Consider the following 23,654-nt stretch of genomic DNA (forward strand, 5'->3'; position numbering starts at 1 on the left):
CTAAGATGGTTTTGTTTTGCCCTAAAAGTTCAACAGAAAGTCTAGTTATTGAGCACTGGAGAATTTTATTCTTCATACATCAGCGAATTGATGAAAAATTGACAGCACTAGGGGACCTGGCCAGTCCAGACATTAAAGACCCAGCTTTCCAGTGGGAACTTGGTCTGGCCACATTCCACCTCCTCTAGACCTGTGCCTGGAAGTCATGCCAGGATAAAGAGACCATGCCAGGCCCAGCTGTGTGTGTTTGGTAAGGAATGCTAAGTAGACTCCAACAGTGAGAGAGTCAGGAATTCTTTTCTTTCTTTCTTTTTTTTTAAAGTATCTTACTGTGATGTGGGTGAAAGTTTACAGAGTAAATTGATTTTCCATTCAACACCTTGTCTACATATTCTTCTATAACAGTCGGGAGTTCTTGCTGAGCAGAAGTGGTACAGTAAATCTGAGATGCTGTTTGAAGTTATCAGTGCAACTAGGCACTTAGAATCTGGGGTGGGTCATGGACCTTGGAACCTCCAAATTCTCTCTCAGTACTTCGTAATCAGTTTATCCCCTCCTGTTGCCCAGTTGCTTCCAGAGCTATAGTTGATCTCCTTGCTGACCCACAAGCTAAATAAATAGGTACCATGTATTGAGTGCCTACCATATACCAGGCATTTCTTTGTGCCATGAGCTTTATGTACATTAAACCAAACCTAAAACCCACCACCATCGAGTTGGTTCCAACTCATAGCAATGCTGTATAGGGTTTCTGAGACTGTAAATCTTTACAGGAGCAGACAGCCTTATCTTTATCCCATTGACCGGCTAGTGGGTATGAACAGCTGATCTTGTAAGTAGCAGGGCAGTACCTGGCCCACAGCTCCACTAAGGTTCCTTTCATATATGTTACCCCCTTTAGTTCTCCCTGCAACCCAATAGTGTATGTATTATTACTCCTATTTTATAGATGACAGTGAAGCACAGAGAGGTAGGTGGTAGAGCCAGGGTTTGCGTCTAGGCCTTGTGTACATTCTGTTTCCCCAGCACTAGAATGACTCCACAGCTGAATAATACTCTGTATGAAGTACGAGAAGTCCACAAAGGAGTTTGGAGGGTTTTTATAGTAGATAAGGGGAAGGCAAACTTAGCCATTTTTTTAATGATTGGGGGGGGACAGGAACCAAAAGATTAATATTTCATAACATAAATTATATTAAACTCAAATTTCAGTTTCTACAGAGCTTTACTGGAGTAGAACTGAGATCATTTGTTTCCCTCTAATTGATGTCTGCTTCCTCTCTACAAAGGCAGGATTGAGTAGTTGAGCAAAGACATTATGACATGCAAAGCCTAAAATATTACTATCTAGCTCTTTATATAAAAAGTAATTTGCTTACCCCTATTATTAAAAACAACAACAACCAACTGCCATAAAGTCATTTCTGACTCATAGCAACTCTATTTAGGACTGCCACAGCTGTAAAATCGTTACAGGAGTAGATAGCCTCATCTTTCTCTTGAGGAGCAGCTGGTGGTTTTGAACTGCCGACTTCATGGTTAACAGTCTAATGCTTACCCGACTGTACTGCCTGGACTAAAACCCACTGTTGCTGAGTCAGTTCCAAAAAGCTGCCTCTTAGGGTTTCCAAGGCTGTGAATCTTTACAGAAGGTGACTGCTCCATCTTTCTTCCTTGGAACTCCTGGCAGTTTTGAACCACCGTTTGGTTAGCAGTCAAGTGCTTTAATCATTGCAGCACCAGGGATCCTTTTGTAGGCAACAAGAAGAGACCAAATGGAGTTTAAATCTATGGTAAAACTAAAGCCAAAAAGTTCAAGTAGTCCAAGGCTGTCCCTGGAATTATGGTTGCGGTAAGGCAGGGATATACCTGAGCTTTCATGGGCCCCAGAAGTAGTTTCATTAGGTCACAGATTCATTTGGGAATAAAAAGCACAAAGAACAGATTACTGTATGTCCTAACATCTCTTTTGGACAATAAGGGGATAGTTTCTGTATAAAGTCATTCGTGTATTTACTGGAGCGCTTCTCTGTGCCAGATACTAATTTAAATGGCACAAATGCAAAGATAAAAAGATATATCCCTGTTTTTCAGGAGCTTATGGCCTGATGGGAGAGCCACACACGCATGTGGCTAGTGAGCTTTGCTTGTTTGTGAAAATGGCACGGGGAAGTTGGGCCACGTGAAGGAGGAAAGTCAGCATCAGCCTGTGGGCTCATTCTTAGGAGATGGACATTGAACATACACCTCCACTCTCCGGTCGACACCAGTCATCCCTCCCGAACTGCCCACTCTCTACTTCTCTGATCATTTGTTACAGTGGCCATGCAGAATTCACAAACCATTTTCGCAATTGAGAGGTTTAGTAGGGAAGTAACAGGTTACAATTCAGGAAGAGGAACAACTCAGGAGACTGTTCTTTGGGCATGACAAACCACTTCTCTGTGAGCAGCACTCTCCTTGACCCTCAGTGTCTTGACCCCTCAATCCCTAGCCTGTTGGGGCAAGTTTTGCAGAGCTGCACTATTAAGTAAGTGCCCATGGTATCACACTCCTCCAGAAAGCCTCCTGCCTGCAGGCACTTAATCTTTCCATAGGTCACTGGCGTCACCTAGCTTTATAGGCTGTGGGTGAAGAGGGCCCTAAGTGAAGATCTAGGTCCTTGGTGGAGAGGAAGGCCCTCAACAAGATAGATCAACACAGTAGCTGCAACAATGGGCTCAGGAATCGGAACAATTTTTAGGGTGGTGTGGGACTGGACAGTGTTTCATTCGGTTGTGCATAAAGTCGCTATGGATCTAAACTGATTTGATGGCACCTCACAACAACAAGGTGACGACAGTGCTGCCTGACACTCGTCTCCTGGTTCTACTGCTGCTGTTCGTCTGCCACTCCTTCTCATCATCTTGTGTTGTCTCCATTGTTACGGCTCTCTCCTCTCTCTGGTCTCTGTGTCTAGGATGTTCTCAGGGCAGGCTACTCTGGTTCAAAGGCTGCTGTTTGCTTTCTTGTCTTCTTTCCACCTCTGGAATGCCTCATTTAAAGTCTAGTGGGATGGCAAAACTGACCAATCTCCTCAATAGGGTTCCATATACCTGATTTGTATGATCCCATCATCACAAGGTTGCCACAGACCTTGTTTATGCAATTAGCAATCTATCTCCCTTGGTGTACCACACACACCTTATTTGTATAGGTTACCCATTCATTTTGTGGGAGTTTCAACACCATGATGAGGAAGGCCACATGAAAGCTGCCCATCGCTGCAGTGTTATAACTAATGGTATAATGTGGGCTGGAGAAAGGAGCTCTGATGGTGCTGCGAGTTAGACCCAGAGCTGCTAACCACAAGATTGGCAGTGCAAAGTCACCAGTCACTCCCCAGGAGAAAGATGAGGCTGTCTGCTCCTGTAAAGATTTATAATCTAGGAAACCGTGTGTAGGATTCCTATGAGTTGGAAGCAACCCAATAGCAGTGGGTTTGGTTTGGTGGGATGGAGTAAATGCTGAAGAAGTAGAAGAAAGAGTTGGGGTTACTTCATGCAGGATGTAATTTGCAATGGGCCTTGAAGGATCGATAGAAATTATTTTCCAAGGAGCTATATACCAGATTGAGGGATCAGCATGGCAATATCTGACAGTCATGAGCATGTGGAGTTTATGAGGATCAGGGAAAGGATATTAGAGATGCCATAGAGATTATATAACTGGGTAACTCATAGCATGATTTAATCTGATAGAGAAGAGAAATCTGGAGGAAGGAGGCAGTAGGTGGGGGCTGGGGTGGGAGATGAGGAGGTGCAATGGAGGGCGGTGATTCCTGTTAGGACATGTGGTTTGAGGTCATGGTAAAACACATATGGCCTCCAGTTAGAAACCCTTTTTAGAAATTTTGACACAAGGGCCCAGATTTAATTCAGATTTAAGCTGCCCTATCCAGGGCTTTTCCATTGGGAAAGGGGGAAGTGCATATTTCACAGAGCAGCAGTTGACATAGCAACTTTGAAGTGATAGCTGGAGCTATCACTTGTAAGGACCTAAAAATAGCACCCAGAAAATGAAGTCACCAGATTTAAAACCAGGAATAGTTAGGCATTTGGCATAAAGCCCTGTTCCCGTTCATGCCACTTGCTGCTCTCAGCATCTCCTTTATCTTCCTGGCCTTATTATCTCTTGCCCATGAGATTTGGACCTGGCCACTAGGAGGAGAAGCCAGAGCTCATTCATCTTGAAAAGAAGTGGGCAGCTGAAAGGTGTCAGCGGTCACCTTCTCCTTGAGAGTCAACCACATTATAGCAGAGGGGTTCATCTCTGTCATCTGGGGTTTGGAATCCCACAAGAGAATAGAATCCTGAAACTTTCATTCAGACTCTTGGTAAGTCATTTGAGACTTTAGAAATGCTCACGGGTCTGAGTTAAGAGACAGGAAACCTACACTTGCCTTGTGTTACATGAATTTATTGGTGTAACATATAGGCTTGTACAGCACTGACATTGATCTTTAACCTCGCAGGCTCTCTAAAAGAAGCCAAGCATTTTTATATCCTTTCGGTTTCTGCTTTTTGAAGAATATCCTCCCAGATATGATGAAAAAAAGGAAGACAGAGAACAGAAGAATGTCTGTCCCACACAGACTATTGAAATGCTTCCTATAGCTGGAAGACACCCACCCCAGACAGGGCACTACTTCATTGGGAAGTCCAGTTCAATACAGCGTTCACTTCTCGAAAGTTGGACAAACCTATAGGTAAGATTGGATGTATGTTTTACTTCTGCTCTTACATTGCTTCCAGTTGAAACTGACGGATCGTTCCTGAGGGCAGACGGGCCGGGATTGTGTAAGCGGATGATGTTTTCAGTAGTTCGTCATGCTCCGAGGATTAGCTGGGCTGCTTGTTGTACCGAAAATTGTTGCTTAGTGGGAAGGAGTACGTTTCCACCAGAAAAAAACTGCAGAGACAGTTATAAGGAAAACCATGTAGTAAGTAAAATGTATTTCATTGCTTTTAACAACAGGGCAACCACATTATAACAAAATATGATAAGAGTGTGAAATTCTCACACCCACCCAGGCTCTATCTTTAGATGTGATCATTGATAATTAGTTCAGATGTGTCTCTTGGGGTTGTTTTGTTTAGTTTATTATGTATACCGACATTAGACATTACAGGAAACCCCTAGATTACATATGAGATCTGTCCCTAAGTGTGTCTTTAAGCCCAGTTTGAAGGTAAATGAAAAAAGATGCGTACAACTCTTATTTAGTTTTACTTTAATGCAAAAAGGAGCCTTATTGGCGTAGTGGTTACACTTTGGGGTGCTAACTTTAAGATCAACAGTTCAAAACTATCAGCCACTTTGCAGGAGAAAGATGGGACTTTCTACTCCCGTAAAGTGTTCTAGTCTTAAAAAAAAAAAAGAGTTAGTCTCGGAAACTCATAGGCAGTTCTGCCCTGTCTTACAGGGTTGCTATGAGTTTGCATTGACTCAATGGCTCTGAGTTTGGTTTTTGGTTTTAGTGCAAGAAAAGTGATTTAAAAGCAGCAGGTGAGAGTGATTGTGATGAAGAATTTGTTGGAGTAGACATTGGTTCCAGAGTAGGGATTGGTTCAGTCATTTCAAAGTGAGGGGAAATTTACATAATATTATGCTGATCACATCAAAACACATCATGAGGAATGATTACATCACTACACAACTGCCAACTTACGCCATTATATAACTGCCAAATCATCATTACATAACTATCAAACCACTGAAATTCATGGCCCAGCCATGTTGATGCAGATTTGAGAGGGACAAAATTCAGTCCATGACAATATGGCATTATAAAATCTTGTACAAGAACAAATATTTTCAAAGTACAAGATAGACCAATGGATTTTATTATAAGAAAGTATGAAAAGTTCATGGATAAGAGTTTCCGATTCCTTACTGCAGATCTTTATATATTATCACTGATTGAGTTTGGGTGTCATATCAAAGAATACTCAGGGTTATCTGAAAAGTGAATTAAAATGTTCTGAGCCCTTGTGCCAAAATTTCTAAAAAGGCTCTCTAACTGGAGACCAGATGTGTCTCACCATTACCTCAAACCACTTGTCCTAACAGGTCTTGCTGTCCTCCCCTCCCGTCCCTCCACAGTGCCATCATCTCCTCCTGCTTCCTTCCTCCTGCTTTCTCTTTTTTTATCAGATTACTTCATTCTGCAAGTTGCCCAGAATTTATAGGGGACACCTATGAAGTACCTCAGTCCCTTAACATCACATTTGCAGACAGATTGCCTTATGAATGGGCTCATTTCACAGTGACTCTTTTCATCCATCGTGTGTAAAATTTGACTAGCTTCCACTTGAAAAAGTGTACCCTTTTCTTGTGCTTGCCCTACACAGTAATGATGCCATCAGAAATCAATCAACCAACAAATGGGTCAGACAGAGGAGTACATAAGCCTTATGCATGATACCAGAATCTCCATGAAATAAGGTTGTTGGACTTTGGCTTGTAGCTCATCTTTCATCAAAACACAAAATATGAAGAAAGCTCCAAAGCTTTGTGGAAAAATCTCCTGATTTCAAATTCCATTTGTCCATGAACTTTCTGAAGCTCACTTATCCAAATTGACCTCAGAACAAGGCCCTGATCAGTTCGACTTTAGTATAATAATGACAATGTGGTAGTAAGCCCTGTATATAATAAGCTAGAGCAGCATTGCCCAACTTTTTTGACATTATGACACAGAGTGGAAGTGGTATTGTTCAGCACACTTGAGTAAATAATGAGACCATGGAGTGGAGGGCTGATAAGAGGATCAATATTCCATTCACAGCACATCAGTAGGGAAGCTCTGTATTAGGTTTCTAAAGAAAAACATTCTTGCTGGTACCTGGCTAATTTTTTCTGACTACCTTCCTTCTGCCTTTCAGCATTAATATTTAAATACAGTAAAATTGTTACATTCTAAACTAGCTATCTAGATTTAAATCCAGCTTTGCCATTTACTATGTGACTATAGAAAAATCACTTACTCTCTTTGTATCAGTGTCTTCATATGTAAAATGTGGAAAACAAAACTACCTCACAGCTGTGAAGATTAAAGAAGTCAGTATATGTATAGTGGAGTATTTACAGAATGCTTAGCAGATCACCTGGCGTACAGCCAACACCATAAAAGCTTGTGTGTACTATGAGGGGTTTCAAAGAGTTTGCAGAGAAAGGGAATTAAAAGATAATGGCATCTTCCCACAAACTTTTTGAAGCCCCCATACAGATGATAGCAGTAGCGTGTACTGTAACTACTGTACTGCTCCGAAGAAGTAAGTGTTCTGCGGTCACTTTCCCCAGGCCTTTCCTCTGTTCCTTTCTTTTTTCTTTTAAAATAATTTTATTGGGACTTGTACAACTCCCATCACAATCCACACATATGTCCATTGTGTCGAGCACATTTGTACATTTGCTTCCCTCATCATTCTCAAAACAGTTGCTTTCTACTTGAGCCCTTGGTATCAGCTCCTCATTTTCCCTTCCCTCCCCGCTCCCCCAGCCCTCATGAACCCTTGATAATTTACAAATTATTAATTCTTTTGCCCCATGTTTTTTGAACCTAGTCTCCCCAACAAGAATAGGTCCCATTGTCATTCTCTCGGTTTCTTTTCATTCTCTTAGCTCTTCATTTGTTTCAGGGCACTTTGGTAGCTGCTGGCTGAGAACTGAACTGGTAATTATACACATCAGCTTGCTCTCATTGATATCCTTTCCTTGAAAGCTCGTCTGACTGAGGAAAATAATTTACAGGTTGGGAAGAAGACAGTGAATCATAGACTTAAAAAGAACTCAGGTGGCTGGGAGCATGAGCTAAGCGGGCAGAGAGCTGTGTTAACCAGCGAAACCGTGTTCTTACCAGGAAGCTTTGCCCTCGTAGTTATCAGAGCTGGTGACTCTGGGGACAGTGTGGTTCATAACACTCTATGGAGAAAGGACATAATTCTTTCAGCAGGCAGCCTTGGGGTCATCTTGGCAGGAGACAAGTGGGTGGATACTTGCATGTCAGGTGTACCTGTTGTTGTAACCCCTCTAGGTGTGACCCCTCCACCCCTCCTCCTCTGCTCTGTGAGTTCTCTGGGGCCCTTTCCCCATGAAGGAGCCAGATTGATTCTTGGATCTTTATCCGTAACACCTACTGCAGTGCTAGTACAACCAATCCATACTTGTTAAAGAGCAGGTTTCACAAAGAGAGAGCACGCATCCTACTTTTATTTTAATGGAGAAAACAGAATAAGAAATGTGGACAAAACAGAGTGAGCGTATACCTAGGAACAGAAATATCGATGATTACCTACGATGATGAGACTCTTATTTATGGTCTACCCCGACCTGCCCCTGCAGTCGATTTTCCATCACTGTCTTGACTACTCTTTGCTCCAGCCGACCCAAATGATTTGCAGTGACACTGACTGGCCATGTTGCCTTTATGCAGGTGTATCCACCTAGCACGCGGTGTCTGGGGCACTCTCCCAACCTGGCCAGCTCCTACTTATTCTCCAAGTGTCAGCATAGCTGTCTCTTATTACCAATGGGGTTAGCTGCCTCTCTTCTCCACAGCAGCTGGTACTCCCCTATCATGGCATTTGTCCTCCTGCATTGAAGGGTTTTGTTTTGCATGTCAGTACATTTGTACATTTGTTGCCATCATTATTTTCAAAATATTTTCTTTCTACTTGAGCCCTTAGTATCAGCTTCTCATTTCCCCCCTCTTTCCCCCACCCTCTCTCCCTTGTGAACCCTTGATAATTGATAAATTCTTATTGTTTTTCCATGTCTGATGTCTCCCTTCACCCACTTTTCTGTTGGCCATCCCAGCAGCTTGGTATCTTCTTTGCTTCTCCCTACCATCAGCCTCTGCCAGTGTTCCCCTGCTAGGCCTTATTCTTACCCTCATTTTATCTTTAAAGAAACTGTACTCAAAGAAGCTAAGCAACTTGCCAAAGCCCATACAGTGATGCAGAGTCAGGAAATAAACTTGGTCTTACCAGACTTAAATGTTCAGAGCATTTTTACCCCTGACATTTTCCAACAGTTTCATTGGCATATAAGTCACACATCATACAATTCAGTAGTTCAATCATATTGAGGAGAGTTGTACAATCCTCATTGTTTTTCTTATTGCACAGTGTTGCCTCTTAAAGCACCCCAGTGGCACAGTGGCTAAGCACTGAACCCAAATGTTGGTGGTTCAAGCCGACCAGCCACTCCACTCGAGAAAGATGTGATCAGGTGCTCTGATAAAGGAACCCTAGATCCCCTATGGAGCAATGCTACACTGTCCTATAGGGTTGCTTATGAGTGGGATTTAATTTGGAGGCAACAGCTTTGCTATCTTTTAAAAATAGGATCCTAATAATATATAAAAGTGATAGTACCATTTATTTTTTTCATGATCAGTATAGATTTCATTGTGTATAATTTGGAGAACACTGAAAAAATATAAAGACGAAACTAGAATTACCCATTACACAGAGAAAACTATTAATTAAAAACAGCCTAGATTTGACAGCACAGCCTTGTGTCTGAATCCCATTTAAACCACAGACTAGATGTTTGACATTTGGTAAACTATTCTTCACCTGATATATCGCAAAAATTCACCTTATGGGATCATTGTGAGATTTCGAAATAATGTATATCAAATACCTAGACCATTTGACAGATAATATACACTCTTTAAAACTGAGGCAGTATGAACATATTTGCATCTGTCCTTCCAGTCTTTCTACTTTGTGCATCCGTGTGCGTGCGTATGCGTGCTGTGTGTGTGTGTGTGTGTGTGTGTGTGTGCGTGCATGTGCATACACCTAAGTTTTCTGAAGCACAATCATTTAAATGTATTACTGGACTCTCACAGTAAATGTGAGAAATGGGCAGGACAGATATTATTTTTAAACTTACATTATAGATTGGAAAACTGAGACTTAAAGTGGCAGATATACCTGGTCTTGGTGTCATATCTGGTGATTTCTGAACAGGACTTTGACCTTAGTCTCCTGATTCCAAGCCCAGTGTGCACCCTCCTCAACTCCCGTGCTACCAGGCCAAGCAAATGTGGACCATTGAAGGCAAGAGCTGGAGGCAGCAGAAGTGCTGGGAGCCTCCAGTTCAGTTGGGTTCTGGGTGAAAATCTAGAAGTGCTCACTTCCTCCCCTGAAATAGCTGACACATTGCCTGGTCCATTAGTCAGGGCTAGACTTACGGCCTTTTAGGGCCTAGAGTTTTTTGAGAGGAAGTTTGTTGGAGACTTCGTAGAACACACCTGCAGGGTCAAGGTGTGCCCACATTTCTTTCAGTGGGTGTACTTGGTACTTAAGTGGTTGGTATGGCACACACTATGCCTAATACTTAGTACCTATATGCTTCATTTCAGTGGCCGATACTTCTGACGTTGTGCCACAACTTACGGGAGTGACAGAGGTAGGTAGAGAACAGCCTGGCCTTCAGAAACATGGAGGGGAGAATGCTCAAGGCCAAATACAAGCCGTGCTTCTAGTGGACCTTGGGAGCCAAGGCTGGAGCACTCACTCTAATTCTGTGCAGTCATAGCATATACAAAGGGGCTTCAGAACACTAGAGTGGAAAAATACGATAAAGGGTAAGGGATTTGTAAACCCCCCTAGTGTTTGCTAATGCTGAATAATGATTTCCAGACCTTAACTCATCTAGAGCCATCGGGGGCTTCAGAGGGGAAGGAATATGTGAGCTGGGGTTTGATGACTGAGAAGAATTCCTAGGTTCTGGGGACTAGATGTGCGGAGGTCCAGCTTGATTGTGGGGGCTTGCACCCTGAGGAAACATCTATCCAGTGATTGCATGAGTAAATGAACTGACGAGCCACTGACCCTGCAAGTGGATTCTCTGATAGAACAGTGTGTAGACAGGCTCCTAATGGGGAAGTGCCAGCCCCTTAGTAAGATTGTGACACCTCGTCTACCCTTGTTGTCAATAAGGAAGTCAGCGCTTACTTCTTTCACTTTACCATCTTCCTACAATTTTTCCTTCCTAGTTTCAAAAACAACTCTCCTTCAACAAGTTCTGTTTCCAAGGAAAACCTTAACCATTTGTCCCTTCTGGCGCATGTTCTTCCATTGAAATCCATGCAGAATAGACCAGGTACTCTGTCTTTGTGTGTGTAAAGCCATAAAATCTAATAGTGAGTGTGTGGCGGTGCCCAGAGGTATGCTTCTTTCGCAAGAGGCTCCCCAGCCCGGCGATGGTAAAAGCCAAGTATAAATTGCCGCTAACAGGGTTTTCTTGCTAGAGCTATAAGTATGTCTCTGTATCCCCCGTGAATTATAATGCCGCCAGCTCTCCTGCCGCTCCTCTGCCTTGCCTGCCTTTTGGCTATTTTCCTTGCCCTGAGCCCTCCACCCGAGTGTGGGCAGGGGAAGGAGAAAGGGAGGTGAGACCAGAATCTATCCACTGTGCTCCACTTGCAGTGCTGATGGGAAAATAGATGGGGCCGAGGCTTGACACCAGACTGCACACAAGGACAGGGCAAGGGAGCCAGGACTGCCTGAGGGGGCTTTGAGCCACCACAGGCTTAGCCTGCTGCCTCCCCTGATCAGTGTTCCCTCCCTTCGTGAAGGCCTGAAGAATATATTCCTGTAGAATTTCTCACGATGTTCAGTATCTGGGCAGCCTTTTTCATTGTAAGTTGACCTGGTGGGGGTTTGTTTGGGTACTAGTGTATCGAGATTCTTAGGAGGTTGCAGTCCTCAGAGAATCCATTGTTCTTGAAGGCCCCTGAGTGCTTGAAGCTGCTAGCTGGAGTAATAGTTTGAAACCCTCGTGCATTCCTTTTATCTATTTGCTTATCTGCTGTGCATTCAAAAGTACCTAAAATCTGTTATCAGATCCCCAGAATGGAAGGAAGAATGCCCCCAAATTGAGCTGGCAAACACCTGGCTGCCTAATTATGCCTTCTGGATTGTGGCATTGAAGAGTGCCATCCTGAGTGTTTTCTCCTAATGGCTGGTGCGTCCTTGTTCCCGAGAACGGTGCATAGACACGCACCCATGCTAATCAATCTTGCTGAGCTGCCTTGCCGTTTCTCTGCTCGTGTTCAGCCCGGGTCTCTGAGAAGCGAGTAGGCCTTTCCCTCAATGGTGAGAAAGCCAGCTTCCATTTTAAAATCTCAGGGAGGGAAAAAAAAGCCAACCACCCAGAGTCTGTGTTTATTGAAGGTTGGTCGAAAAGTCTCTCGCTTCGAATGCCCCATCAGCACTCGAGTGCCTCTGTTTTAGAAGGATGTAAAGGTTTAATCACCCTAGTGGGGATTTAGACCCAGAGACTTCAGAGAAATCTTATTATTTCTAACTGCAGGCAAAGAGTATTAAGGCTCCACTCTGGAACAGGGCCATGACATGTTCTATAAGTAATTTATCTTTAACAGGGGAAGGCCCCTTCCTGGAGTGTCTTAGAAACAGCTCTGTGATTGGGCACTGACTCATTACTCCTCCTTTTCTCTTTCCCCATCTCATTCTCCTGCATATTCTTTCTGTTTAGACTCTTTCCTGCCCAGTCTGTCGAGTGTCTGAATGTCTGATTTAGCCATCCACCCTTTAAGAAGGGGAGCCAGGTGCTTGCCAATAAAGGATAGTAACCCTTTTGCAATAAGCAACCTCATCCAACATCCTGGCCTAGACCTGTCACCTGCAGTCTTCCGTATGAGCCCAACTTGTGTCCTCTCAAATGAAGGCAGTAGGGGTTGGGGAGGCAAGACACTATGGACTGCACAGGACTCAAGTCTGTGCTCTTGGACATGTTGTAATTTGGGGCCATTCTCAAGCCAGGTCCATCCCTTATTGCTACTTTCACATAGACAATCACACTGAAGGCCCTTTGCATCCCGCTGCACACCCAGCACTTGTTACTGAGCTGAGCATGTGACTTCATCCCCATGGATGCTACCCCCACTTCCCACTCCCCACCCTTTCTTGCTTGGCTTTCTGGCCCCGCTTTTCTGGTGCTGAGGCTGGAGGATGTCACAAATGAATTCTGCTTATGGATTTATTGTTCTGTTTGAGGAATACAAGGGGACTTCATAAAATTCATGGGAAACTTCCATTATCTTTTAATTCCATTTTTCCATGAACTTTTTGAAGCCCCCTTCATAGTGTTTGGCTGGTGGCAGATGTAAATCCATGTGCTAATGAGCTTGGTTCCAGCTAATGAGCTTGGTTCAAGCTTGGTCAGCTAGCCTCTTTTAATCTAGCTTACCTGTCTGAGTTCCTATCCATCGTTAATGATCTCCTATAATGACTTTACCTTTAGTTTTGCCTCCTGGGTTAAAACAAATCAGTAGTCCTCACAGATGTTTAAAACCCATCAGCGTCAAGCTCCTGAGTGCCTCCCCCTCCCGCCCCCCCCCCAGCGTAAATGTGTCGCTTGATCAATCCAGTAATGCTGCCTTCCATCTTCTCTTATCTCTCAGATATGGGCAGCAGTGAGCCCCTTCCCATCGCAGAGAGTGACAAGAGGAAGAAGAAAAAGCGGAAGGCCCGGGCCACTGACTCTTTGCCAGGAAAGTTTGAAGGTCAGTCACACAGTTCTCTGGGCCCGTATGGCTCCCCAGGTATGGAGGAATATCCTGACAGCCCATGGGTTTAGATCATAAGACGAATCATCTGAGAGCCTTGGTTATCTGTTTGATAGGTGATGAAAGAGAAGAAGGGAGAGGGTTTACACATGAGTGACTAAGAGAGTGGATTGAGGGCAAACTCTCAGGTGAGTCACAGGCCTTCTTTGAATAACCAGACCAACTCCTAGTGGTCAGAAAGAGCAGCCTGGCGTATAGGGAATGAGATCACCTGCTTTCACTCCTTGTCTGTGTGATCGTTCCCTCCACTGCCCTGGAGGGGCTGCTGAGTGGGAGAACAACTCTGCAGGAGGGAGGGAAAACACAAAAGGCCATGGCTGCAAGTGAAACTTAAATTTTCTATAAGCAAAGAATGTAACTCTTTTTTTTTTTTTAAAGAATGTAACTCTTAAAGACAGTGGCTGTACAAGGGGGCTTCCAAAAATTTGTAGAAAAATTTTATTATCTCTTCATTCCCTTTTCTCATAAACTTTCGGAAGTCCCCTTGTATATGTTTGACCCCATTTTAAAAGGTGCATGTGGTCCCCAGGAGACACGATTCTGGAGCATCAACTTTTTATTTTTTAACTTATGGCTCCTAGTCTCAGGGCTTCCAACAATCCACTGCACCAATAAACTTGGTCCCTTTTACGGGTTTGAGTTGTGTTCCACATTTTCAACCACTCCACCCAGAACCCTCTAATGCAATCCCTTTCAGATCTCTTGATAGTAGTAGCCAGACACCATCTAGGTCTTCTGGTCTCAAGAGTCGTGGAAACTGATGTTCACATGGTGCATTAGTGTATGGTCAAACATTTTTAAACACCCTGTCTACAAGGCACACCAGGCTCAATGCTGGTCCTCACTACTGTGTATGTGATGGGGTGAAATGGTGGGACACTTTCATAAAGGGCTGAGAGGGTCAATCGCTGTTCCTAGGAACAATTGTGTCCTCCTTCATCTATCTTGCTTCTTTCATTGGGAGTTTGAAATGGCGCCCCCCATGGTCCCTCTTTCCATCATTGAAGATATATTAGTGAATTGTTTTGTAGAGTGGGTCTAACAAGAACTTTCAGTCAGCAATATTGAAACTTCAACCACCTACATATCCGACATATTTTTTTAAGGGTAACGCCAAAGTGTTCATTGTGAAAGAAACATGTTATTTCAAATACTTGCAATCAACAGTGTGCCATCTGCTGTTACAAACAGCAGCTGTGAGGCAAAACCCTGATAGAGCCAAGAACGTACATAGTGAAGTCTTTGTTTGTTTGATTTTATTGTTGTTTGTTTTGTTTTGTTGTTTTTACCTTTGACTCGAACGTGGGGGGGGCGCGGGGGGCGCAAAAGTCTCCAAGTTTTTTTAGAGTAGCTTCCAAATCAATAGGTCTCGCTCTTTCCTTGAAGACAAGAGATTATTTCCTGTTATTCAAGGGTAGCTTGTGCAATTTCTGGGCTTCTGCTGACTAAGAATGATAAAATCCAACTTCAGAGTTTACAAATATTCTGCGCCATCTGTGGGTTCAAATGGTAGGCTGCTCGAGAGGAAAAAGCTAAAGGATCCAGCCAAGGGAGGAGGAGGCCCCGTGGGCGTGGAGTGCCTTTTGAAAGGGGCTCAGAGAGCTCGTCCTGATGTGTGAGCTTGGGCAGGTCACACAGAAGTGGCTTTCAGCCCAGGCATGTTACTCAGCTAGAATTGCTCTGAGTCAGTACCCTAAAAACCTTGAGGCTTCTCTTTGCATCCTACTTCTGTTTTCTTATTTCCTGTGGATGACATCTGGAAACTTCTCAGAAGTTTCTCAGAAATTTCTTGCCACTGATTTCCAAACGAAAACAGTGCAAGTAGTTCAGTCCCTTTTGTTCCACCAGTGTCTGGCACAGAGCTTGGCACATGGTAGGTGTTCGTTAAATGAAGGAAGATGCCATTCATCTCACACCCCTCCTAGGAGGACCCCGACTCAATGAACAGATTTCATCTTTCCCTTTCCCTGCTGTTTGGTGTGTGTGTGTTGTTTTTCATGTATCCTGTTCCTCTCTGATGGTGCTTAGCATTGCCTGCTTTATTCTGGATTCACTTGTGTATGTGTCTGTCTTCCCACTGGACTGTGAGTTTTAGAGGGTATGGAGTTGTATTAGATTCTTAGGGATCCCATAATGAAATATCAGCCACAGAGTGACTTACAGTAACAGAAATTTATCCTCCTAACCTTGGAGGCTGGAAGTCAGAATTCAGGGCATTGGCAAGACCATGTTCCTTGTGAAGGAAACTCCTTCCTTTCCTCCTCAAGTTTCTAGTAGCCCCAAGCACTCCTTGACTTGTTGCAGCAACCTCTAACCTCTGCCTCTGCCTTCACATGACTTTCATCTGTATCTGTCTGTCTCTGTCGCTTCTCTTTTTTATAAGGACACCAGTAGGATTAGGTCCTACCCTTCTCCAGTATGACTTCATTGTAACATAATGAATTACATCTGCAAAATAAGGTCATATTCTCAGGTACTCAGGGTTAAGACATGAACTTATTTTGGTGGGAGACACAGTTTAACCCCTAATATAACTTTTTTATAGTTCACTCTGTCTGTGTACTCTTTGGTACAATAGTAGGTGCTCAGGAAATGTGTGCTGAATTGAAACTCTTGCATCTCGTCTCTAAAACAAGAAATCAGATTTCTTTCTGGAGGTCTTGTTGGGAAACAGATCTGTGCTGACTGGCCAAGCTGTAGGTCTCCCTTGCTGTAGCAGAGGGCTGCAGTGTCATCATGGGCCTGCTCTGCCTGTGCTGTTGTCACACCAGGGGAGCTGAGTGACAGAGCTCTTCTTTCCATTTTAGCTTGCAAAGGGTTGACTCATCTGTTATTCCTGTCATCCATTTCACCTCTAGATGTGTACAAGCTGACCTCCGAGTTGCTGGGAGAGGGAGCCTATGCCAAAGTTCAAGGTGCCGTGAGCCTGCAGAATGGCAAAGAGTATGCTGTCAAAGTGAGTGTCTCATCTCGGGCCAGGTTCTACTTGGCAAATGAGTCATTGCTGGCCTGTCCTAATCCAGACACATTTTACCAGTCACCATAGTGGCTGGATCCGAATGGGGGCCCTAGAGTGGTAGTAAATAGCTCCAAATCTTGAGCTCTACTTTCTGTATCACCTTGAGCAAAATACTTTATCTCTGTTCCTCGGTTTCTCCATCTGTAAAAAGGGTATAATAATTGAACCCATGAAAAATTATCATGAGGATTTAATAAAGTTCTATGTGTAAAGTGCTTAGAACATGCCTGACTCAAAGCAAGCTGCAGCTTTCTGACAAAGTCAGTTTCAGGGAGTAGACACCCAGACTTGGGATTATATTGGGAACAACCACAAAAGTGAAGATGGTGTCTGGATGCACATCATTCTGTTCAGTTATGCCTAAGATCATCATGGCTTGGAGCTGACTTCAAGGCACCTAATGACAACCTGAGTCTGTTGTAACAAACTACCACCATGAGACTTCAGGCAAGTTACTGCACTTCCATAATCCTCAGCAGCAACATGTCTAAATTGAAGATGATAGTACCTGCCCTTGCTGTCTTGGTGGTGGTTATGAAGATGAAAATCAAATAGAACTGATTGAGATGGAGTTTACAAATAACAAAATCACTATCCACATGATGAACATCATCATGCTGATGGGAGACAAAGCTTAATGTGAGCACCCAGCTTAGGGCAAGAGGTGGCGCTAGCCTCATTCCTGCCTTTAATTATGAGCATAGTAGCCCTGGAGTAGCTGCTCACTTAGCCCCTGTACTCCCAGTCCCTGTTCCACGTGGAACAAGGAATGACTCTAAAGCAGTGCTTCTTACAGCCTGTGGTCTGTAGGTCAGCAACATCAGCATCACCTGAGAGCTTGTTATCTGGCCCCACACCCCAGTGGTGTAATGGGTTACACCGTTGGGCTGCTAACTGCAAGGTTGGCACTCCAAAACCCCAGCCACTCCATGGTACAAAAGTGAAGCAGTTTGTCTCGGTAGAGCAGTTCTCTTCGGCCTTATTGGGTTGCTATGAGTTGGAATCCTGACATACTAAATCAGAAACTGGGATGGGCCTAGTACTATGAGTTTTAACAAGCTCTCCAGGTGATCCTAGTACTCACTAAAGTTTGAGCCCCCCTGTTGTAAGGCCCTTTTAAACCTATGTGTGTGTCAGAACCACCTGTAGAGTGAATATAGCACAAAGGCCTGAGATGGTTGATCAGGAGTTGTAGTTTTACCAAGTACTCAGGTGACTGTGGTACCACCATAGTTTGAGAACCACTCCCAGAGCAAAGGTCTTAAATCCAAAGGAGCAACTTACACTTATTTCAGATCATCCATCTGAGGCACCACCAGGTGGAAGGGTTGCTTCACACTGAAAAGCCCAGCCTCATGAAAGAAGCATTTTGTCGTATTTTTAATCAACTGTCCACAGTCCCAGTCCCAGCTGTGGATTATAAAAGAAACCACTTTCCCTTTTTCCAGCTGGAGCATTGCTTTCTGTGGTAATGAGAGCTTACCTCAATTATTTTTTTGAAACACTGGCATTAATTAGAAGTAACTTTTAAAAATATGGTTAAGTGTGGTTAAAAATTAGAAATGTAAACTAACTTTCAAAGCATTTGTGAATGTCAGATCTATTTCATCAAGATAGGTTCACAGGAGGATGACCTGGCACTCCCTCCATGCTCCTTGACATTGTTGAGCAAACACTGGACTCTGGCTTACAGTCCTTTTGCTCTGGCAGGCCCGCCCATGTCTCCTGTCTCCCTCCTTATTGAGAACTCCTAGATCCTAGAGCAGCTGCTCCCAGCATGGCTCCATAGTGCTTTCTTTTATGAAAGCTTTTTCCAAAAGCATGCAACTGATGAATCTTAGAGTCTCAGAGTTGGAATTCAATTTCAAAATAATTTGGACTTGAAGTTGCTCTGTAAGTTCATCAAATAGTTGTCCAGATTCTCCTTCCACATCTCTGCTAGTCAGCACACGATGATGCCTCCTCAGCGAAACTGCTGGCCTGCCTGTGAGAAAGTCCTTCCTGATTTTGACCTGGAATGCCTGGTGAAACAATGGCATGGGGGCAGCATCTGACCTGCTCTAACTTCACAAGTGGGGAGGAGGAAAGTCACCATGAACAGCATCCCAAGACCAATTATGAGCCAGAGGTCAGACATGCCTTTGCCCTCCAACCTTTTTCCCAGTTCTCTCATCAACCATTCCTCTCAGAGCGCACTCTACTTCTCTGCGGGTTCAAGAACTACTGCAGTGGCCACACACAACTGTTCCACTGTGCTTATGCTCATGGAGCTCATTTGGGAAGTAACTAGTTCAGTTACAATTCAGGATCAAGGACACAGTGGAAAATGTTCTTTGGGACAGCCTCTTCTCAGCCATGTTCGCAGGCATACCCAAGCCATCACCCTGGTGGTCTGCTTGGGTTAAGTGTCACAAATCTCGTTTATTAACTCTTCGCCTCTTGGCTCCATAGCCTATTGGCCTCTGCCCTGCTTGGGCAAATGCAGTTCAGCCAAATAAGCTCCCGCTTGGTCAGATAGCTGAGGCCAGGAGACACTCAGCTCTAACTCCCCCAATTAAGTGCCTGGAGACAACCTATTCTGCCAGAAAACCACCAGCCCAAAGGCACTCAGCTCCTCACTTTGGGCCAGGAAGCCTAGCACTACTCTCAGTTCTGCTCTGCCATTACTTGGTGCCGCTGTCTGGTGTCACAGCTCCCTGTCTCCTGGATCAAGGAGTTGAGGTGCAGGGATCTCTGGATCCTGAGGATAGACTCTACTCCTGGCTTTTCTTCCTTGATGGTAGCGAGATGGCTCGTTTTAAACCTAGCAGGAGGGCAGAACTGACCAGTCCCCACATGAGGGTTCCATGCACATTAGTCTCACCCCACAAGGGTGTCTTGTGCCTTATTTATATTATTAGCAAGCTAGCCCATCCCCTTGTAGGGTCACAAACACCTCACATGGGCATCGTTCTACCCATTTGGTAGGCATTACAAAGACAAGCCAGAAGAGCCTCATCACGACATCATGCCTGGTGAATGAATGAGTTAAATAGCTTCTGTTTCTCAGTGCTCCATTTCCCCAATTTCAAAAAATGGGCCCAGAGCTTTTTACTAACAGACACGGGCCTCATTGAGACCTCATGGATGTTTCTGCTGCAGTATTCCCTGCAGAAGGGGCAGCCTGAATCTTTTGTGCCGCCCACTTGGCACTTGGGAGCTGCCAAGACCTCCCTACAGGCTCCACTTACAGCGGTCAGGGGCCCTCAGTGTGTCCAGAGAGCTTTCCCGAATCAACAAGACCCCGCATAAACCACTTACTCATCTGTTGGTTCATTATCCAATCCCCAGAGAAGGGGAGCAGCGGGAGTCAGCCCACAGCATGTAGGAGAGGGAAAGCCTCAGGGTGTTTTAAGAGAATCTGGGTCCAGCATAAGCAGGTATAGGACAGCAAGGTCTTTGGTGTCAGCTCTGGACTAGAATGCCTGCCGTGTCATTTACCATAGCTGTGGGGAAATGTGTGGCCTCTTCCTGTCTTTTGGATGGTCGTAAGGGTTAACTGAGATGAGGTGTGTCTCGGAGGCCCTTAGTATGGTGTTTGCGGAACGTGTTCTCAGAAGGGGAAGAGCTTATCCCTGCTGGATGCATTGTAGTAGTGGCATTGGAGCTGAGCTCTGGGAGCTTTAGTGCCTCTCCTCTGTGTCCCCCAGCCCCCAACAATTCCTCCAGAGCCAGAAGCTCTTTCAGCTTTCTAGTAGAGCTGGAAACATCTTGCTAGCTGCCTCAGTCTCCCCTGGGTGTTTTATAGGCTTTCTAGATGTTGGGCTTGGCCAGATCTCAAACAGGCTCAGCTGGACTGGAAAGGCTGTGGGCCAGCCAGTCCGTTGCTTTGTTGACAGATCCACAGTGTCTGTGACACCAAAGCCCACTCCAGACTCCTACCTGAACCTGTATTTGGACTGAATTTGGCCTTGCAGTCTCCTAGAAGGCGCCTGTGAGGTCATGGAGGTGGGGTAGTAATGCACATGCCAACTCTTATTCTTCCCACAGATCATCGAAAAGCAAGCAGGACACAGTCGGAGTAGAGTGTTTAGAGAGGTGGAGACACTCTATCAGTGTCAAGGAAACAAGTGAGTACAATGTTGGGTCCCTTGGTGCGGTAGGGGGGATGGGGGGTGGCTGGAGCCTAGTGTGACGCTTGGCCACAGAAAGAGCAGTTGCTTCTTTCCATCTCCTGACCCCAGCATTTAGCTCTCACTCCTTCCTGCACAACTGCACTCGGCGCCTTCCAGCTTTCACTGGTAAAGAGAAGAAGGGGGAGAAGACGCCGCAGCCAAGGGGTCGGTCCATCTTCTGTTGGGGCTGAAATAGTATGAATGTCAGCAGCGCAGGCAAATTAGAAGAGAGAGTACGATGACTCAGTGGCCTGTTTGGGACACAAAAGATGGATTTTTTTTTCCCCCAGTGCCTGTGGTAAACTCGGCTAAGTTTAAGGAAATAGATCATGAGAACTGTTCGGAATAGTCGCTACTGTCTTTCCATCCCTAGCCTGTACACATATGGGCAGCTACACTAAGGGTCGGGAAGCCTGGTCTTACCCCCCAGCTTAATAACTGGGCCAAGGTAACGTCCAGTCCAGGCAGTCTAGTCCACCACCAGCTCCAACTGCATGACTCTCCCACTGTGGCTTTAAATCAGGGTCACCTCAAAGACTGATTCCCCCTCTCCCTCCCTGCATGGCCCGGTCAGCAGGGAGCCAGTGGCCTGGTATTGATGGCTTTGTCATTAAGCTGGGAGGATGGGGGCCCGCTGTTGATTTAACTCCAGAAGCTGCCTCCACAGCCTTCTCTCAAATTAGGCCATTCTGACCATCTTATTTGGCCGCCTTCATACTAGTAAACGCCTGGTGGTGTCTCCCAAAGTGGTAAGCATTTTTTTATGAGGGACAGATTTTTATTTTCAGCCCTGCAGCTTCTTAGCTCAGCATTAGAGATTCTACTTGGTTTATTTCGTTCTTTAAAAGAGAAAATGGCCCCCAACACCTCCTATATCCAGGCTGGTGGCTTCCCTACTGAGTTACAAGACGACCTTGTTGGCAGAGCACTGTAGTGCTCTGGCAGGCAGAGTGCTCGCCGGGGAAGGCGCAAGTGCCACCGCGGCCAGGGACGCAGCGTTTCATTAAGCAGCGCTTAGCAGTGAGGGCCTAGCGGTGCCCACGTTAGGCCCCAAGTCTATTTGACAGATGTTTCCATTTTCTCCAGGCAATGTAAATACTGCCCCATGATTTATGGGCAAGAGGGAGGGCAAGTAATTATTTGCTTCTTGCCTCCAGGACACACACCTACTATTCAGTGTTATTAGCCGCAATTGCTTCCAGTCGCTGCAGATTTTATTCAGTTTAATGTGACCGGGACTTTTTTATAACTCTACCTAGTGGGTTTTAGGGTTGGGCTTTGACAGCACAGACTTGGCGAAAACACCAGAGACTAAACATTATGGAAAGATAAGGTGACCTGAATCTTGCTAACACCACTGGCTGCTTCCCAAACCCCAGTCTTTAATAAGCATTCCAATTTCGGCTTGATGTCTGCCCTGCTACAGGATGTTGTGTATGGCTTTTGTGGTTGTTGTATATCTGTAAGCAGACGTTAACATGATGCCATTCCTCCCTCTTTGTCTAACCCCCTCTCCTGTTTTTTCCCAATTTAAGGAACATTTTGGAGCTGATTGAATTCTTTGAAGATGACGCAAGGTTTTACTTGGTCTTTGAGAAATTGCAAGGAGGTACTTACTGTTGAGTATGTGTTTGGACTTCTGATTAAGACGCAGGGTGGTAATCATCCATCATGAATCCCAGAGACTTCTAAAACGAGTCAAGCTAATAAAAAGGATGAAGGACTTAAAAACTGCCCTTGATTCGGGAGAAGGGAGGCCGGAGGGAAGGATGATAATTAGCATTTTGCAGAGCTTAGAATGTCACCTGTGTGGGCATTCTATAAATGCCTTTTCATTATAATAGGAGTCATATATAGATACATTTAGTCACCAATTTATCAATCCCCTATTTTGACATGTTCACTACTTAGCTAAATTAATTATGGGGTGGAAGCGCTCACATGCATTGAGAGATCTAGAAAGGCTCACTGGAAGGGAGGGAAAGAGGGACCTATTGTTTGGGTGACAGACCCCCATAGAAAGGAGGCCTGAGAATGTGCTCCCTTCCCATGGAGAGATTCTGCTTTGGGCCACCACCACCACCACTGCCATCACCCCACATGTAGTATCACTGAGCTAAACATTTTAAGTTGCTCTGCTGATGAAGAGAAGGGGATGATGTTGTTAGGTTCTGTCAAGTTAGTTCTGACTCATAGCAGCCCCATGTACAATGGAACGAAACACTGCTCCGGTCCTGCTCCGCCTCACAATTGTTCTTATTGTTTGAGCCCATTGTTGCAGCCTCTTTGTCAATCATGTTGTCAAGGGCCTTCCTCCTTTTGGCTGCCCCTCTGCTTTACTGAGCCTGATGTCCTTCTCCAGGGAATGGTCTCTACTGACAACATGTCCAAAGCACATGAGCTGAAGTCCTGCCTTCTTGCCTCTAAGGAGCCTTCTGGCTATATTTCTTCCAAGACAGACTTGTTTCTTCTTCGGCAGTCCATGATACTTTCAATGTTCTTTACCAGAACCACAATTCAAATGGATTGATTCTTCTTCGGTCTTCTTATTTAATGTCCAACTATCACATGCATCTAAGGCAATTGAAAATGCTGTGGCTTGGTTCAGGTGCACCTTAGCCCTCAAATTAGCATCCTTGCTTTTCAACACTCCTTGGCCTCCTGGTCACCATACCCCAGGACACATTTCCAAGGCCAAGGCTTGGGGTGGGGGTAGTGTCTGGAACTGAGTAGAAGGCTACATGGAAATGCTTGGTGCCTGAGGATGTGTTCTCTTGTTGTTGTTGTTGTTGTTATTGTTGTTAATGAATTTATTGGGGACTCTTACAGCTCT

General features: G+C 44.8%; 1 protein-coding gene across 6 annotated transcripts in view; it reads left to right on the forward strand.

Moving 5' to 3' along the window:
• Positions 1 to 23,654, forward strand: part of MKNK1 (MAPK interacting serine/threonine kinase 1) — a 51,337-nt gene that overhangs the window by 11,518 nt on the left and 16,165 nt on the right. For 2 of the 6 annotated variants that reach the window (XM_045291838.1, XM_045291843.1), the window contains exons 1-7: positions 4,514 to 4,747; positions 10,418 to 10,464; positions 11,054 to 11,160; positions 13,484 to 13,585; positions 16,507 to 16,604; positions 20,697 to 20,776; positions 22,357 to 22,430. In XM_045291838.1, the coding sequence (XP_045147773.1) occupies positions 11,145 to 11,160; positions 13,484 to 13,585; positions 16,507 to 16,604; positions 20,697 to 20,776; positions 22,357 to 22,430 (370 nt within the window). In that variant the 5' untranslated portion in view covers positions 4,514 to 4,747; positions 10,418 to 10,464; positions 11,054 to 11,144. Of the gene's footprint in view, positions 1 to 4,513; positions 4,748 to 4,869; positions 4,982 to 10,417; positions 10,465 to 11,053; positions 11,161 to 13,483; positions 13,586 to 16,506; positions 16,605 to 20,696; positions 20,777 to 22,356; positions 22,431 to 23,654 lie in introns of those variants that run through there. The other 4 variants (XM_045291840.1, XM_045291839.1, XM_045291842.1 and 1 more) reach the window with 4 other exon arrangements.

The sequence above is a fragment of the Echinops telfairi genome, unplaced genomic scaffold (assembly GCF_000313985.2).
Source record: "Echinops telfairi isolate 266 unplaced genomic scaffold, ASM31398v2 ScPeMD7_443;HRSCAF=831, whole genome shotgun sequence".
NCBI lineage: Eukaryota > Metazoa > Chordata > Mammalia > Afrosoricida > Tenrecidae > Echinops > Echinops telfairi.